We start from the raw sequence: 16,760 nt of genomic DNA on the forward strand, positions 1-16,760 counted from the left end.
CCCTGCTAGAGAAAGGCGCTATAGAACTAGTGCCTGTAGTTGAGGGGAACAAGGGATGGTATTCCCCTTATTTTTTGATCCCAAAGAAAGACTGGGGGGATTGAAACCCATCATGGACTTGCGTTGGTTGAACAAACTTCTTAGGAAGGACAAGTTCAAGATGGTCACTTTCTCAGGTTCTCCAGGCCCTTTGACTTCAGGACTGGTTGGTGTCTCTCGAGCTCAAGGACGCTTACTTTCATGTGCCGATTCATCCAAAGCAAAGAAAGTGCCTGAGGCGGCTGGCGACTCGCACTTTCAGTTTTGGGTCCTGCCATTCGGATTGACCTCCGCCTGAGGGTCTTCACCAAGCTGATAGTGGTGGTGGCAGCGCATCTCGGGCAAGGGGGGGGATTCGCGTCTACCCCTACCTGGACAACTGCCTGATCCGTTCGTGTTCTCCCGAACAAGCATTGGATCACCTCGGTCTCACCTGCCGCTCCCTCCACAGGCTGGGCTTCTCCCTCAATTTCAAGAAGTCACATCTGACACCTTCCCAACAGCTTCAGTACATTGGAGCTGTGTTCGACACGTCCTTTGGGGAAGTGCTCGCCTCCTAAGATAAGGGCTCATCACATTGTGCAGATGTTGGACAAGTTTCAACATGCGCAGAGTCTCCCGGCTTTCGAATTCTTAAGGTTGCTCGGGCTCCTTGTGTCCTGCATTTTTCTGGTGCCAGAGGCCAGACTGCGGATGAGATCCCTGCAATGGGTTCTCAAGATTCTTTGGTCGCAGTTCTCAGGCAAGTTTTCGGATCCCGTTCAGATTCCACTCTCTCACAGGATCTGCTGTGGTGGGCCAACGAGGGGAACCTGATGAAGGGGGAGCTGTTTTGGCAACCATGGCCGGAGGTGACTGTAGTGTCGGACTTGGGGTCAGGTTCTCCGTCCAGAGGTCAGGACTCTCAACCTTCACGCTTGGTATCTCAAATGTTGAGGTATAGGGATTGGGACCTCCCAGATGACGTGATGGAGGTGTTGCTTTTGGCCAAGAGGCCGGCAACAAAATCCCTGTACCGTTGTGTAAGTTTTGCGACTGGTGCAGAGGACAAAATGTTGATCCTTTTCAGTGTTCCATTCCTGTGGTGTTGTCTTTCTTGCTTTCTTTTGCCCACAGCGGCCTTCAAGTGGGTACCATTAAGGATTACCTGGCGGCGCTATCTATCTTCAAGGGCTCGTCTAACGAATGTTCTTACTTTAAGATTCCTTTCATTTCTCAATTTCTTAAAGGACTCACTAATGTGTTCCGGCTGTCCCGTTTCCAGGTGCTGGTTTGGAATCTGAATTTGGTTTTGAGATTTCTCATGGGTGCTCTGTTTGAACCTTTGCACTCTTGTCCTTTTGAGGTTATTGTCCTTCAAGACCGTGTTCTTGGTTGCGGTTACTTCCACTCACAGAGTGGGTGAGTTGCAGGCACTTTCATCTAAGCCACCCTTTACTGTGTTCCACAAAGATCGGGTTGTACTGCGGGTACGTCCTTCCTTTCTACACAAGGTAGTGTCGGAATTTCATTTGAGCCAGAAAGTGGTTCTTCCTTCTTTCTATCCTCCTCCTCATCCTGGTAAGGAAGAGGAGCGACTCCATGGATTGGACCCTAGGAGAGCTCTGAGCTTTTACATTTCTAGGATGTCCAAGGTCAGATTGGACCATCAACTCTTTGTGGGGTACGCCGGACACCGATTGGCCCAGGCTGTTAATAAACAGACCTGGTCCATGTGGATTATCCTTACCATTACGGAGTATTACCGTTTGGCGGGCAAAGACCCACCTGAAGGTTTGCAAGCTCACTCCACTAGGGGCGTGGCTACTTCCACAGCCCTGCAACGGGGAGTTCCTATTAGGAATATTTGTGATGCAGCCAGATGGGCTTCTCTCCACACCTTTGTTAAACATTACTCCCTGGATACAATCCATGGTCCAGATATGGCCTTTGGTAAGGCGGTTCTTTATTCTGCCATCTGATTGGGTACTCTAAATTGTTTTCCCTCCTCCAATTTCTGGTACTTCTTTGGGAGTCTGGCAAAGATGTGGAATACGTTGGAGGACACAATCCATTCGAAGAAAAAGTTACTTACCAACTGGTAACGTTCTTTCAATTGGATGTTCCTCCAACGTATTCCACATCGCGCTCCCAGCCTGCCCCTCTGGAGAATTTCCTATGCGATTGCAGCTTAGGTTTCCGCAAGGCTATGTGCAGTCAAGCAGGCATTGGTGTTGCACGTTATGGAGGAAAATACATAAACTGAGGCTACAGACGCTGTGCGTCCTATTTATAACATCCAGTGACGTCGCCCTCGACGGAGGCCTTTGAGGGAGATCGACCCGATGCAGGACGCCATCTGCCGAGAAATTTCCGAAGCAGCACAGCTGTGGACATTACATGTCAAAGATGTGGAATACGTTGGAGGAACATCCACTCGAAAGAACGTTACCAGTTGGTAAGTAGCTTGTTCTTCCATATCATTTGCACTATAGCCCCAAAGCTCTTCTGACCAACTTGCCGCGGTGGACTTGACTACAAATAGTTTCCATGTGTTTGCCGACTTTAAGATAATGGTGTGGTTGTGGGGTGCCCCAGTCTCAAAAGCTTTGGCGTGCAATGCACAGACGTTTCTATTGGTTGGGATGGGGGTGGTGGGGTTGGGTGGGGTAATGGTGACTGGGAGAATTTTGATAAAGAGGTTAACATGGTCTGTTTCTTCGGGCCTAATATTGTTTTGCTGCATAGTCTGCACCACTTGCAGTTTTTTTGAGGTAACCAGTGTCAAGTGCCGGCTGCACCCCTCTCACCAAGTGGCCGAGCACGTTTGGCTCTTGGAGGGCCTGGCTTTTCCTTTGTTCTCCTTCCCTCGTTCCCTTTTGTGTTTGCTGCAATAATAATAATCGTTCCAGTTTTTAAGTAGCGCTAGCTCACCCGAGGGCATCAAAGCGCTGTATTAACAGTTGATATCATTATCCCAATGCATGGTACTGAAATTATCAACTTCAGAAGAATGGAAGGCTGAGTTGGCCCTGCCGGGATTCGAACCTGCGTCGGCAAGCTACGCACAGATGTCAGAAATGAGCATTGGTTGTGATTTACCAGGTTCATCAATGAAGTCTGGTCCTTTCCTGATTTCAGGGTACAAGTTGAGGGTAGATGTTGGTTGACAGCATCCCCCTACTTTTTTCACAATGCTGACGCCATCCCTCTTGCGTGTTTTTGAGGCCAAAATGCAGAAAAGCTTGTTTGCTTGAGTGTTCGCCAACTAGGGTTTGAACCCAGGTCCTCTGGGCACACACTTACCCACAAGACCACATGAAAGTGCCTTCAAAGCACATGTCTTCTATTGGTATTTTTGCTTTTAATGGAGTATTTCAATATAGATTTTTGGGTTTTAAAAGGGCGCACCTTTTATACCTTGCCATCAGTGTTATAGGAACATCTTCTCGATCGGGTTATTTTTTGGTTATTTATAATTCATTTTTTGAAGGTCAGTTGAATAACATGTGCGTATTTCACTTGTAATCCGTTCAGCCCCTGTGAGTATGTTAATGAGGCCCACCCCACTGTTTTTAACTAGAGCCCTAGTGATAACGTTTGAAGACCTGCGGGTTTGCTTCCTCTGGCTACTTTAATACACTCCCAGTAAATGGGATTTTCTTCGTTAAATTGTCATAAATTAAGATTCATACTCTAATCGTCAGTTTGATTCCCACGGATATCAGAGACTATTTTTGTGACATCATTTCCTACGATTGAAATTGGGCCCCACACATGTTTTGCAGGGCCCCACACATTTTTTAAGGGCCCTGGGTGGTGGAGTGTGTTCTCTTCAAACTCCTGAGACTACCAAAGGGAAGGGCTCGGTAAAGACAGCAGAGATAACCGTTTGAGTGTCATGAAAGTTTGCCAGGTGGTGTGCCATTATGAAACTGTCGTGCCCCTCCTGCCCCCCCCCCCCCCCACACACTTCTCTTCTTCTCCTGCGCTCCCCAGTTAATCTGCAGCTGCCCCCCTAATCCGTGTGCCTGTCCTCTTTTAATGAAAGGGCCCCCTGTTATGGATGGCAGGGGAGTGCCCACATTTGAAATGTGCACAGGCCCCGCCACAGCTGCACGGAAAAGGCCCACAGCACGTCCAGCGGAACTGCACACCGTGCAGCTGCATCGCCCAACACTCGTCGGAGTGTGCAGGGCCTGGCAGCATTTTATTAAACCGAGCTGAGTCGCCATTATTGGCTCTATACTGCCACCGTGCGGCAACACGCGATGAAGCAACTTCTATTTAGCAGGAACGCATAGCTGCAGATCCAATGTCACTGGTGACCTCTTGGTCTTCTGTGTTTCCATAGGTGTCCTTTCTCGATTTATCCGCAGCATGAATGGGCGCCCCGGATCGATAAACTGGAGGTGCACTTGTGGCAACGCCGAAACATTCGAAGTTATTACCAGTGGTGGAAATGGATCCCACAAGGGTCAAGGTGGGGGCGGAGTTCCAAGGGGGCGGAGTTGTGTTTGAACTCCACTCAAAGGAAATGTTCAAAATAATAGTTTTAAAATGGGGCTATTTCTTTCATGCTGCTTCTTTCCGAACTCCACACTGTATTCACTTCCACTTTAAATCACGTGCATGGCAGTAGTGCACCCAAAATACTGTTGGTAATGCAGTGCTTTTTAGTACATTAAAGGATCCATAGACAGGCTCTACAGTAGAAGGCTACCGGGTCAGCTCAGCAGGTTCAGAGACTGCTGCTGAGATGTTATATATTCAAAACTGATTGTTAATCGTATGACTTTATGCAATTCCTTATAAAGGAAAAAGTGCTATGAAATGTGTTTGGCCAGAGCATGGGTTGGGCTGGTCACTTGCTTATATTCAGCGTGAAGGTAGGGGTAGTGGCCACCCATGAACCCACCGTTATAGGGCATTTTTGTGGTAGTTCGACAAAAAAAACACATTTCAAAGAAATCTAGTGAATGCAAGTTTAAAAACGTTTTTGAGTTAGGAAATTATTTATTTTTCCTATGGAAGTCTAAGGTGCACATTTGGAAAACAATAGTGTGCCCAGCAGGTAGAAAGCCTGCTTTTAATAGTGATGGCCCCTACCCTAGTGATAGTCATGGCCCATTAATTCCTATGGTGTCCCTTCCAGGCCAGAAGAAAAAAAACAGGCAAAGCAAATAGAGCCTGCAAATGCGTGAGTGATGGTGGGGGGAAAGGAAGACGGGACAGATTAGATCACCCCCCCCAGCTTCCCTCAGTGGTTTATTGCACCAAGAAGCTGTATTGGCATTGCCCCCTCTATGCTTAAAGATCCGTCAGGATAGCGTGCCACTGCTCCGGGCCTTGGTACTGGACCGGCCAGGTTCTTCATATTAGCCTGCTTCGACGCTTACAATACCTGCGAGTATCGCCGTGGGGTTGTACTCAGGCGGGTAGCCTGGCATTGCAACGAGAAGAAAGCACATGCAGGTTAACACATGTGTTCCACTTGGAGCATTTACGGCTTATAATGTCGAGCCCGCTCATGACCCTCCAAAATATATGTTGGTAACCCACCATTGCCCTTATAACTGCTTACATTAGCCATTGTAGCACACAGAGGCTGAATGCAGGTGTCCTTGATATCGCACCTAGTAGACTCCCTTCGCCAGCAGTTGTAGAACGTGTTGATGGTGCGCAGAGATTCCCATTATCCCAGCTTCTAGGGCAGCCTTTCTGTCCGGCCTAGACGAAGCTGTAGGACATCCAACCTATTGCACTGGACAGACTTAAGGGTAGCCTGTCCATAGTGCATAGAACAAATCTGTGAAGGTAGCTGGCTTTCTTCCCCACAGAAGATCGGATGACACAGCGACATCGAAGATGAGCTACATCGGAGCTTAAGGTATGTGTAAAGGCACCACTTAGGTGGACATCCGCCGCAGGCACGGCTCTCCATCCACGCACTCTAGAAAGCAGCTACGACTATGTCAGATTCTGTCTAGCTGGTCACATAACTGTTTCGCACTGAAACAGCAGACTTGCCTCAACACCTGTGCAATTAGAATACAGCGACAACCTACGACAAATTTTGGTTGAGCTGGGTACATATTGAGTCTCCTGCACTACCGTTCTGTCGTTACCTCCCTCCGGACCTGTCTACATGCCTGACCTCTCAGGCAGCTTGCTGGAGCCTAGCCAGCCCTCCTAAATCCTAATCTTGGCCAAATGCACACACGCATCTTAAGCGTCCTCTGAGAACTTTCCCATACCCAGACTTCAGTCTCCAAGGGCGTTCCTGCCACAAAGCGCTTTGAGGTCATACAAATGAGAAAAGGCGCTGTATAAATGACTACTACAACACAATACAATATTTAAAAACATTTGCACTGCGACAAGTGCATTTTGGCATATTATAAGCACCAGGGAAAACATTGCCTTGTTGAAAAATGTATACATTTTCAGCACATGTTTGTAGCAATGTTTGCCCTTGTCTCAGAAATGCATTGAAAATGTATCTATTTTACACAAGGGCAATTTTTGTCCTGGTGCTTCAAACTGCACTTGTCACGGTGCAAAGGTTTTGTAACATGTCCCAGTGTTTGTAACTTTGCCCCAGTGCTAATATCAGTGCAAACTTTGCACTTGCACCTGTGCAAAGCTTCTGTAAACTGGCCCCTGGTGTGCACTTGCTCAGTGTGTTAGCCAGGGCCGCAGGCGCCAGAACGCATGGCATGTTCCGCTGTGTGTGTGCAGCCCGCACGCACCCTGACCTGTGGGCCCACTCCTCGCCTTTGGGCAGTGCCCCCACCGGCCGGCCGGCCGGTCTGATCCTAGTGGCTGGGTGCTGCCGCAGCTGGACAGAGCTCCTGCTCTTTGACATGTCCAGCAGTGGTGGCGGCTGACCCCCGCTGCTGTGACGTCACCCCGGGGGCCCGTCCGCTGCTGTGACGTCACAGAGCCCAGCCGCAGCTTCCAGGTTCCAGTGCCGGCCGGCGCAGCGCCATGGCACGGGTGCCATCTACTGGTGTTGGGAACCCCGCGGCACCGGCATCGGCCGCTCACACGATGCTTCCCTCGTTCGTGGCAGGAGCCAGGCCTGGTGGTTCTTCCACCCAACCTTCGTGGAGCTGTAAGAGGGGGTGAGTCCCGGGGACCCCGCCGGTGCGTTTCTTCCGAGGAACCCACGCCACAGCAGCAAGGCCTCCCAGCCGCCACCACTCCCCAGAGACCCACGACCCACGCTGTGCAGGGAAACCAGCTGAGGTCTCCACTCCAGGAAGCTGTTCACCGAGCCCACGTTGGCAGCCCAACCTGGGGGTTGGCCTCACTTTACCAGTGAATCTCCAATGCTCGGTGGCCCAGTGAGCAAATTCCCGCCCCCTATGCTGCTGCCCGATTGTATGAAGAGTTAGTTCCACACCATGTGAAGTGTTCCGTCATCAGAGCTTTCATCGCCTACTCGCAGGGGTGGACTGGCCTACAGGGAACTCTGGAGATTTCCAGGTAGGCCTCTGCACTCTCCTCCCAGGAGTGGACTGGCCAGCAGGGAGGTCTGGAGATTTCCAGGTAGGCCTCTGCACCCTGGGTAGCGGTGGACTGGCCTACAGGGATCACTGAAGATTTCCAGGTAGGCCTCTGCACCATGGGCAGGGGTGGACTGGCCTGTAGGGAACTCTGTAGATTTCCAGGTAGGCCTCTGTACCCTGGGCAGGGGTGGACTGGCCAGTAGGGCAGGGGTGGACTGCCAACAGAGAACTCTGGATATTTCCAGATATGCCTCTGCACTCTCCTCCCAGGGGTGGACTGGCCAGCAGGGAACTCTGGAGATTTCCAGGTAGGCCTCTGCACCCTGGGTAGCGGTGAACTGGCCTAAAGGGAACTCTGGAGATTTCCAGGTAGGCCTCTGCACCCTGGGCAGGGGTGGACTGGCCTGTAGAGAACTCTGGAGATGTCCTGACCTGTAGGGTACTCTGGAGATTTCCAGGTAGGCCGCTGCACCCTGGGCAGGGGAGGACTGGCATACAGGGAACTCTGGAGATTTCCAGGTAGGCCTCTGCACCCTGGGCAGGGGTGGACTGGCCTACAGGGAACACTGGAGATTTCCAGGTAGGCCTCTCCGCCCTGGGCAGGGGTGGACTGGCCTACACGGAACTCTGGAGATTCCCTGGCCTGTAGTGAACTCTGGAGATTTCCAGGTAGGCCTCTGCACCCTGGGCAGGGGTGGACTGGCCTGTACGGAACTCTGGGGATTTCCACGTAGGCCTCTGCACCCTGGGCAGGGTGGGCTGGCCTACAGAGAACTCTGGAGATTTCCAGGTAGGCCTCTGTACCCTGGGCAGGGGTGGACTGGCCAGTAGGGCAGGGGTGGACTGCCTACAGAGAACTCTGGAGATTTCCAGGTAGACCTCTGCACCCTGGGCAGGGGTGGACTGGCCTACAGAGAACTCTGGAGATTTCCATGTAGGCCTCTGCACCCTGGGCAGGGGTGGACTGGCCTGTAGAGAACTCTGGAGATTTCCTGACCTGTAGGGTACTCTGGAGATTTCCAGGTAGGCCTCTGCACCTTGGGCAGGGGTGGACTGGCCTGTAGGGAACTCTGCAGATTTCCTGACCTGTAGGGTACTCTGGAGATTTCCAGGTAGGCCGCTGCACCCTGGGCAGGGGAGGACTGGCATACAGGGAACTCTTGCAAAATTTCGAATTAGAAAAAGCTGAATTCGAAATGCGCCACCCCTCACCTGCCCCCTACTTATCTGTTGGTGGCACACCTTGCTGTGTGCCGCTGACTCTCCCTCACTTACGTGGTGGGGAACCTGCACCGCGGGGTCCTTTTTTGCTTTTAGTTTTTTTGGTACAACTTTATTGTACATGAAGCAGGGGACACCCCCGCAACCCCTGGTATCATTGTAGTGAATAAGGCTTCAGGAGACACCCCAGATCCCCCCGCTGCCCTTGTTCACTACATCTGGTGGATTTGATCGTACAGCCAAAAAAATGTTTCCCCTCAATTTTTGGGTAATACCAGGTCGTTTCAGGTGGGGACTGTGGGCACGAATAACGACAAGAGTTGTATCAGTCAAATTATGGCTGTTACGCATCAGTATGGGCAGAGTAGGTGGCGTTAGTCTGGTGATCTTTTGGTTGAGGCAGATGCTGAACTCTCCTAGGAAGTGTTCCGACCAGGGCACTGGGTAAATGGTGAGGAGATCCACAAGTGTGTTCATAGATAGGATCCAGTCCAAGTTGCACCCTTTGTCATGAGTAGGTGCGGAGACGTGTTGGCCAAAGTTTATTTCGGTGAGTGATTTGGTAAGGGCAGCGGCTTTAGAGTCGCCTGGGTCATTGAAACCCAAGTTCACGTAACCCAGTATGATACCTTTGTGGTGGCTTTCATGAAAAGGGTAACGAGCAGCTGTAGTGCGAGCTCTGGGGAGTTGAGTGAATTGGGTTGGCGCTATAGCAGAAGCAGGTTGTAAGTCGTCTTGGGGTTGATTGCAAGTGTTGTGAGGAGACCTTCGTAACAGCTATGGGGGGGCATCAATCCGTCTAAAATTGAGGGAAGATTTAGCAATGAGGGCAATGCTCCCTCCTGGTGCGTTGACTCTGTCGGTTCTCAGTATGTTGTAGTTGGCAGGGCTAAGGCCAAGGATAAGAGGAGGCTGGATACATCGTGCAGCCAAGATTCCGTGGCAGCCAAGATGTCCAGTCTATGGTCGACAATCCGCTCATGGACTGAGGTGGCACGTGCCCCAAGGGAGCGGACATTGATCAGGGCACACTTGAGGGTTCTGTGCTGGTTGGGGGCTTCTATGGGCTGTGCCTTGGGGACGGGGATCAGGCAGGCCAGGTGTGTGGTGAATGCCTGGTGCAGAGGACCAGGGCGGGGTAGTGCATGTGGATAGCCTGAAGTGCATGATGTTGCCCTCCAGTGGCTGGACAAGACCCGAGACCAGTCAGTCCCGTGTCTGGCTTCAATTACAAGCGCACAGCTTGAGGCATTGTGGGATGTTTTTACCCATGCATCCAAGCCCTACAATAAAACTGTGCAGTACTGGCATTGAAAACATCATGATGGCCAGAACTTCCCAGAAAATGCACAGGGAAATGCATGAAGAATAGGCTGCCACCCATTTTTGCCTATGTTGTGGGAACAGAAGGGCACTGCCTAAAACCACCATTGGGCTACACACAGTAGCCTGAAACCATTGGGAATGGCAATGCTGATTGCCAAAAGCAACCCAGAACTGTGGGGAATTAATTTTCTTAATCCCAAAAATGGTTGCATTACCAGTACTCACCACTATCAGAAAGCCGGCGTTTTAAAACCACCAGACTTTTGTGTAAAACTGCACAAATGAAACAAAACCAGACCAAGGAAAGACTTGCTAAGAGGTGGAAGAATGTAAAACCATATTCTGAAATGACTTGAAGGAAGTAATTATTTAATGTATAGGTACAAATTGTCAGTTTGATTTGAATGTAGAAAACTGGGAACAAAAAGTGACATTTAGCTGAAACCTGGCTTAGTGAAACTGGATTCTGCCTGACAACTACCCCCGACAGGAGTTGAAACCTGCTCAGCCACTCCCCTTGCCAAAAGGAGTTGTCACCTCTCTGATTAGATTAGGGGTGAAGCAGCTGAGGACTACAGGGAGTTGAACAAAGGCCTGTCCTGGACTCAGGCAAATGTTATATTGGGGGCGTCGTAAAAGTGGCTTCCTCTTAGGGGAAACTGGGAGGGGCAGTGCCTCTGCTAGCAGCTGAGCTTGGGGTAAGTGGATAAACCAGTTATTCCACCCTGTGATGTGGGAAGCCACACCCCTTTTTGGCCAGGGCATGATTTTAAAAATATAGATAACTCATAGTGCGGACTTGTCAGAATTATATAAGTAATATCATTATTTTTGTGATTTTTCTGTGAACATTTTGAGAGGCGTTAGGACCCTGTGGTGTATTCTGGGGGGTTGCTAGCGGAAAATAGGGTCTCACTCCAAATGTCTGCATGTTAAAAATCTGACACTTCATCAATTAATGTCCATACTCCTTGCGCACATGTGTGTAATTTTGGGTAAATGTCCGATATTGCAAAACCAGTTAAAAAGCGCAAAATGTTGTCATTTTTGAATGCAAGCCCCCAGGAAGATCAGAGGCGGACAAGCATGGACCATAAGGAATATATAATGTGCACATGTAATTTCAACAAATTGTATATCTGGGAAGGATGTATTTGAATCAAATATAGATTTGTGGGCAAACTGACCAGGGGAGGATCCTCTGACCCATAAACAGACTTCATCATGCTGACAATCCATTTCCTTCCCCCAATCATGGGAGAGGGGAGAATTGGGCCAATGACAAGTAGAGAGGGGCAGGCTTAGCTAGGCCCAGGCACACACCCATTTTCAAAACACATACAAAGAGACTGCTGGGACAGGTAGAGACATTCAATTCCATTTGCTGCAGAGCATGCTGACCGACGACTTCACATCCAGAGATCCAGACCTCAAATCCATCAATCTCCAAAGACCAGAACTTTACTTCAGAACTTAAAGCAAGGGCCTAAACCCACAAACTGAGAACTCTTCTCAGCAGGCCTCAGCAACCTTAAAATCATTTGCAACTATTCCACAGCCGGGCGAGCTGTTTGAATTCTTTTGCCAAGAACAATTGCCAGAGACCAGACCAGAGATCCAGAGTGACCCAGACCGCTGTGAGCAGAACCAGAGAGCTGACCCAGATCACTGTGAAGTGCCGAGACCAGAACCGGAGTCCAGTCCAAAACCTGACCAGATCTGTGGCGAGGCCTATTTCAAATTTATATTGTGAGTACCTAGCAGAACTGTGCAGACCCAATCTCTTAGTTAAAATAATCTAATCCAAACTATTTTAACCTAAGTAGAACAGCCTCCTAGAAATCGTGTCATCTGTCATTTGTAAAGCTGCACAACTGTCACCTGTCAATTCTGAAGCTGCAAGCTGTCACCTGTCATTTTGAGTTTTACTTTAAATCTGAAAATCTACCTTTCTTTAATCGTCTGTATCTCTGGAACCGTTTGGGCTAGGAACAAAATTCAACTTTCCCCTGAAAGCTTAGAATCTCAGCTTTCCAATGAACCTAGAACCGACTTATACTTAATCGCGATTCATGCACTCGCGAATTTTGCTGCGATTTTGCCTGATTTCTTTACCTGTAAAAAGATAGCAGCTTTTTGCTTTCCTCTGCTAAAAATTAGTTTGTCTCTTAATAACCATCCCTGAATCATTGCTAAAGCGAGCCTGAGCTCATCCCAAGTATCTCTCACTCACCCTGAACCTCCTAAAGGGAATTAAAAGCATTTTCAGCATATTTTTCATCCATTGCCATCACATTTTAAAAAGCATTTTGGGCCTGTGTTTCAAACTCCTACCTGTTTCCTCTAAGCTTGCTGGGGGGGAACTGAATTTCGTATTGTATTTGATTGCATTCCTGAGAACTGTGTGCTCCTCTTTCCATCTCCTTCAATTTCTTACATTGCATAGGGGAGGGGTTGAATTGCCAGAGAAAAAGTGATTATCTTATCTTTTGCTAAAATCATATCAAGTATTTCTGTACTGCATTTTATTCCTCATTGCTTTTCCCCTTGAAATCATAAAAGTATTTTTGCTACTTTATCCATCCTATACTAACTCCTCATTGATTATAAAGAAGTGTGCTAGTGTCAGATTACCCATTTTTGATTAACATTATATTTATAAGGGCGATATCGATTATTAATTTATTATAAAAGCGTGGTATCTATATTTTGTTTTATTTCTCAAATAAACCTTTTAAACTTGCAAAACAGAACTACTTCTTGGCTCAGTGGGGTCAGGGGGATTCTAAGAGAGGGGTGTTATATAGGGGTAGTCATCCAGAACTCATGAACTGGACATAAAGATATATCAGTAAGGGTTTCCATTCAGTATCCCAGACTAGGCATTGACTTAGCTGTAGTGTTGAATTGAATCCTCTTACAGCATCTTAGTATGCCTCTGCATGGCCTCGATGCGTGGTAGCGGTAAGAATCGGGGGCGGAGGAGAGGGGAAGTTTCTTCTGGGAGCAGTGGACTCTGAGTCTGGGCACTGCCTGCTCGTGTAAATGAACTCCAGATTCGGTTAAGGCAGGAACGGGGTCGAAGAGGGGAGGCATGGGTGGAGACAGCCCCATTTCTTGGCCTGGGCAGAGCAGACAACGGCCCAGGGTGCAGAGGTAAATCGCTCAGTCCCAGCTGCCTGCGTTCTGCACACTTGTGGATGAGTGCGATGCCATCGGAATATGCAAACAAAGGAATGCATATTCCAAACGCAGCGTGTGAGATGCTCTAAACTCAAACACCGTGTGCCCCTCATTCTTTGTGCTGACAGCCTTTCAAGTGGGGTAATTTATAAGTGATGGCTCATTTAACAAGGCATTGTTTTTACACAGTATGCACTTAACATTTCAGTGTTAAGAATTGAACATGGGGCATTTTTATTCAGAAGGCCGGAACAAGTATGTTCACTGACCAGACCTATGCATCCTGCAAAGAGAATTAACATGCCACACAGACAACCATTTTCATGTCTCTTTATTTGACACACCAAAATGTTTGCTTTGTACATTACTTTTTAGTTACATATGGCACATCCTTGGGAAGGTTATGTGAAGAATTCGACCATCTGCACAGGGATTGTGTGCTTGCCTGGTTATCTTTTTGAAGTTTTGTAATGAAAATTAATGATGGGAGATCAACCTCAGAAAATGTGTGGGGCTAATCTACAATCATTTTCCTGTGCTCACCTCACAGCAAACACATAGTCATGTGTACTTGGGAGGCAGGGGGAGGGACACAGCCTTAGGCGCAGTCCTCCCTGTCCCATTTAGCTGGAATGTGACAGCCACGGGTACACCAAAGCATCTCAGGAAGGAGGAAGGCAATACCTTCCTCCGGCCATGGCCAGCTAATTAAAATATGGAAGGCTCCATGGATCCACCCTATTCTATAGTAGCTCTGTGTGGCAGCAGCGCATACTGATGAGAGTTAACCAGTGGTCAAAGTGTACAAAAAGAAGTAGTGGAACTATGTTCCCTGCTGGCCTGCACCGCTCCCCACAAACCCCATCGCTGCACCCCCTCCCATACACAATGCAAACCGCCAAACAAACACCCCTGCTCTTTAAGGGAATGTTCAGTGCAGTATACTGAAGTGCAAGCATCAACTTCTTCCTACACCTTTATTTTAAAACAAAACCATTCCGGAACGGTTTCTTTTTAAAATAAAAGTATAGGAACAGTGAAAATGAAAAATAAAAAGTATAGGAGCACCGCTTCCGCCCACTTCGACCTCTGGAGTTAACTGAAGCAGGCCTGCGAAGGGGCTTGTTCAAAGAACACAAGGGACATGAAACACCAACACCTCCTTGATATGCAATGTGTCAAATTGAAGCTAGTTCCCACCCCTCTGTATGAAGGGCAGTGAATGGCAAGTCTGGGACAACTGTTTACAGTAGGCAACCCCTGCAGAGAGACGCCCCTTTCAGAGGGAAGACGTAAGTGATTGGATGGAGACAGAAAGTCTGTTCTCGCCACAAACTTCAAGGGAGACCTGTGCTTTGATCTGGAGTCACAGAGAGCTCAATTAACCAGAGAGACACTTTGATCCACAACAGACAGGTCCCTATCCTTGTGGGCCTGCTGATGCTGAACCCTCCTAGCCCCTCCTTGCGAGCCTGCAGCTGGAACCTCCTAGTTCTTCCTTGTGGGTCTGAGGGTGGAGTCTCCTAGCCCCTCCTGGTGGGCTGAGGCTGGGGACCTCCTAGCCCCTCCTTGTGGGTCTGAGGGTGGAGCCTCCTAGCCCTCCTTGTGAGCCTGCAGCTGGAACCTCCTAGGCCCTCCTTGTGGGCCTGAGGGTGGAGCCTCCTATCCCCTCCTGGTGGGTCTGAGGCTGGAGCCTCCCAGTCCTTCCTGGTGGGCCTGAGGCTGTAGCCTCTTAGCACCTCCTTGCGGGTCTGATGTGGGTGGTCTTTCTCCTTGTGGGTCCACTGAGGCTGCGGCCTACTAGGCCCTCCCAGTGGGCCTGAGGCTGGATCCTCTTACTCCCTCCTTGTGGGTCTGACGGTAGAGCCTCATAACCCCTCCTTTTGGGTCTGAGGGAGCCTCCTAGCCCTCGGTCAGTTGTAGCTGGTCCCTCTCCTTGTGGGTCTGTTGAGGCTGGAGCCTCCTAGCCCCTCCTTCTGGGTCTGAGGGTTGACCCTCCTAGCGCCTCCTTATGGGTCTGTTATTAGTGGTCCCTCTCCTTGTGGGTCTGCTGAGACTGGAGCCTACTAGACCCCCTTGTGGGTCTGAGGCTGGAGCCTTTTAGCCCCTCGTTGGTCAGTTGTGGGTGGTCCCTCTCCCTGTGGGTCTGTTGAAGCTGCAGCCTCCTAGCCCCTCCTTGTGGGTCTCCGCATTTGATGATGATAGCTGGCACATGATACGAGCACCTTGGCATGTGATGGCAATGCTGGGTATATGGTGTGTGGGTACCTTATTTGTTGAGAATGCCTGGCATCTGCCGTGAGTTATATCCAGGAGAAGGTAAAGACCTGGCATATGATTTGGTTACCTGACTAAATAATGACTATACCTGGGCATATCCGGAGAAATAACCTGGCATACGAAGAGAGTACCTGGCACTAGGAGCTCCGTTGCTTCCCGAGGCTGGGTCCGTGGTCAGTAAATAACATAGTAATGCTACAGAAATCAACCCCACTATAGCAAAGCACAGAAGCGTCTTCTCTACGATGCCCGCTGTAGCTGTTATTTCTATTATTAGGACTTTGGAAGCCTCTCTCCTCATATGTGGCCTACTGTTTGTGTCTCCTCTTCCAGGAGCAGTGGAAGGCCAGCGTTGCGTTTGTGGTTGAGAACCAGCGAGAGGATCAGGTCCTCACAGAGGCCCTGTCTGCGGCTGTGAAAGCCCCCCTGCGCAAGCTCTTCAGCCTGGTCTCCTGGGAAGACACTCTTTTGCAGGTAGGTGCCGCCAGCACATGGGGCCACGCCCTTTTTATGTGGTAACCTGGGTTCTAATGGATTGTCTCCTCCCACGGGGTCCTCATCTTTGATATACTGGTATCCTGCTGGCAGCTCGGAAAACAGAGGGCAGGTGCTTCGTGGTGTCGCTGTCCCTCGGCGGCATGCACTGCTGCTTTCGGATGGGGGCTTTTCTGGGACGTCCCACCTAGGGCTGTTTACACATTTCTGCATGCCTAGCTTGCACATGCGTGCTTGTAGAGATGTGGGTCCATGCGAGAAATGCTATATAGAGCGCCGGGTCTCCACCCAAAATGTCTGAACTAATTTAATCTCACTGTCTGTCAAGTGACATGCCCTGTCATTTCTACTGAATATATTGTTATACTGTGATTTTATGTACAAGTTAAAAGTAATTTGGTGGTTTCATATGAAAACCTCTTAATTTTTAAAACTGCTTCGTCAGTAAAGGTGGTCGAATTTGGTGTATTCAGCCTGGTCATTTTGTTCCCTTCTCCTTTTTGAAACCCGCTCCTCCACCCCTTAACACACAGACATCTCCTTGCCTTTCTTTGTTACCCGATTCCGTGCCATATTTTGTCAAATCCTTTAACCCTTTCCCATCTGTTCAATATGTTTTTAGGTCAGCTTTAAGGGCTAAAACGGATTTTAAACGCAGTTTTTAGATGTTACCAACACATTTCCGAATGCTAAACAATTGTGTTCTTAAACTAGGGTGAACAG

General features: G+C 49.2%; 1 protein-coding gene across 3 annotated transcripts in view; it reads left to right on the forward strand.

Annotated features, from left to right (window-relative positions):
* SPAG17 (sperm associated antigen 17) overlaps positions 1-16,760 on the forward strand; it is a 1,712,709-nt gene that overhangs the window by 148,794 nt on the left and 1,547,155 nt on the right. For all 3 annotated transcript variants that reach the window (XM_069635754.1, XM_069635756.1, XM_069635755.1), the window contains exon 2: positions 15,876-16,016. In XM_069635754.1, coding sequence (XP_069491855.1) covers positions 15,876-16,016 — 141 coding nt within the window. The remainder of the gene's footprint in view (positions 1-15,875; positions 16,017-16,760) is intronic.

Source organism: Ambystoma mexicanum, chromosome 7p, assembly GCF_040938575.1.
Source record: "Ambystoma mexicanum isolate Mex_15411 chromosome 7p, UKY_AmexF1_1, whole genome shotgun sequence".
Taxonomy (NCBI): domain Eukaryota; kingdom Metazoa; phylum Chordata; class Amphibia; order Caudata; family Ambystomatidae; genus Ambystoma; species Ambystoma mexicanum.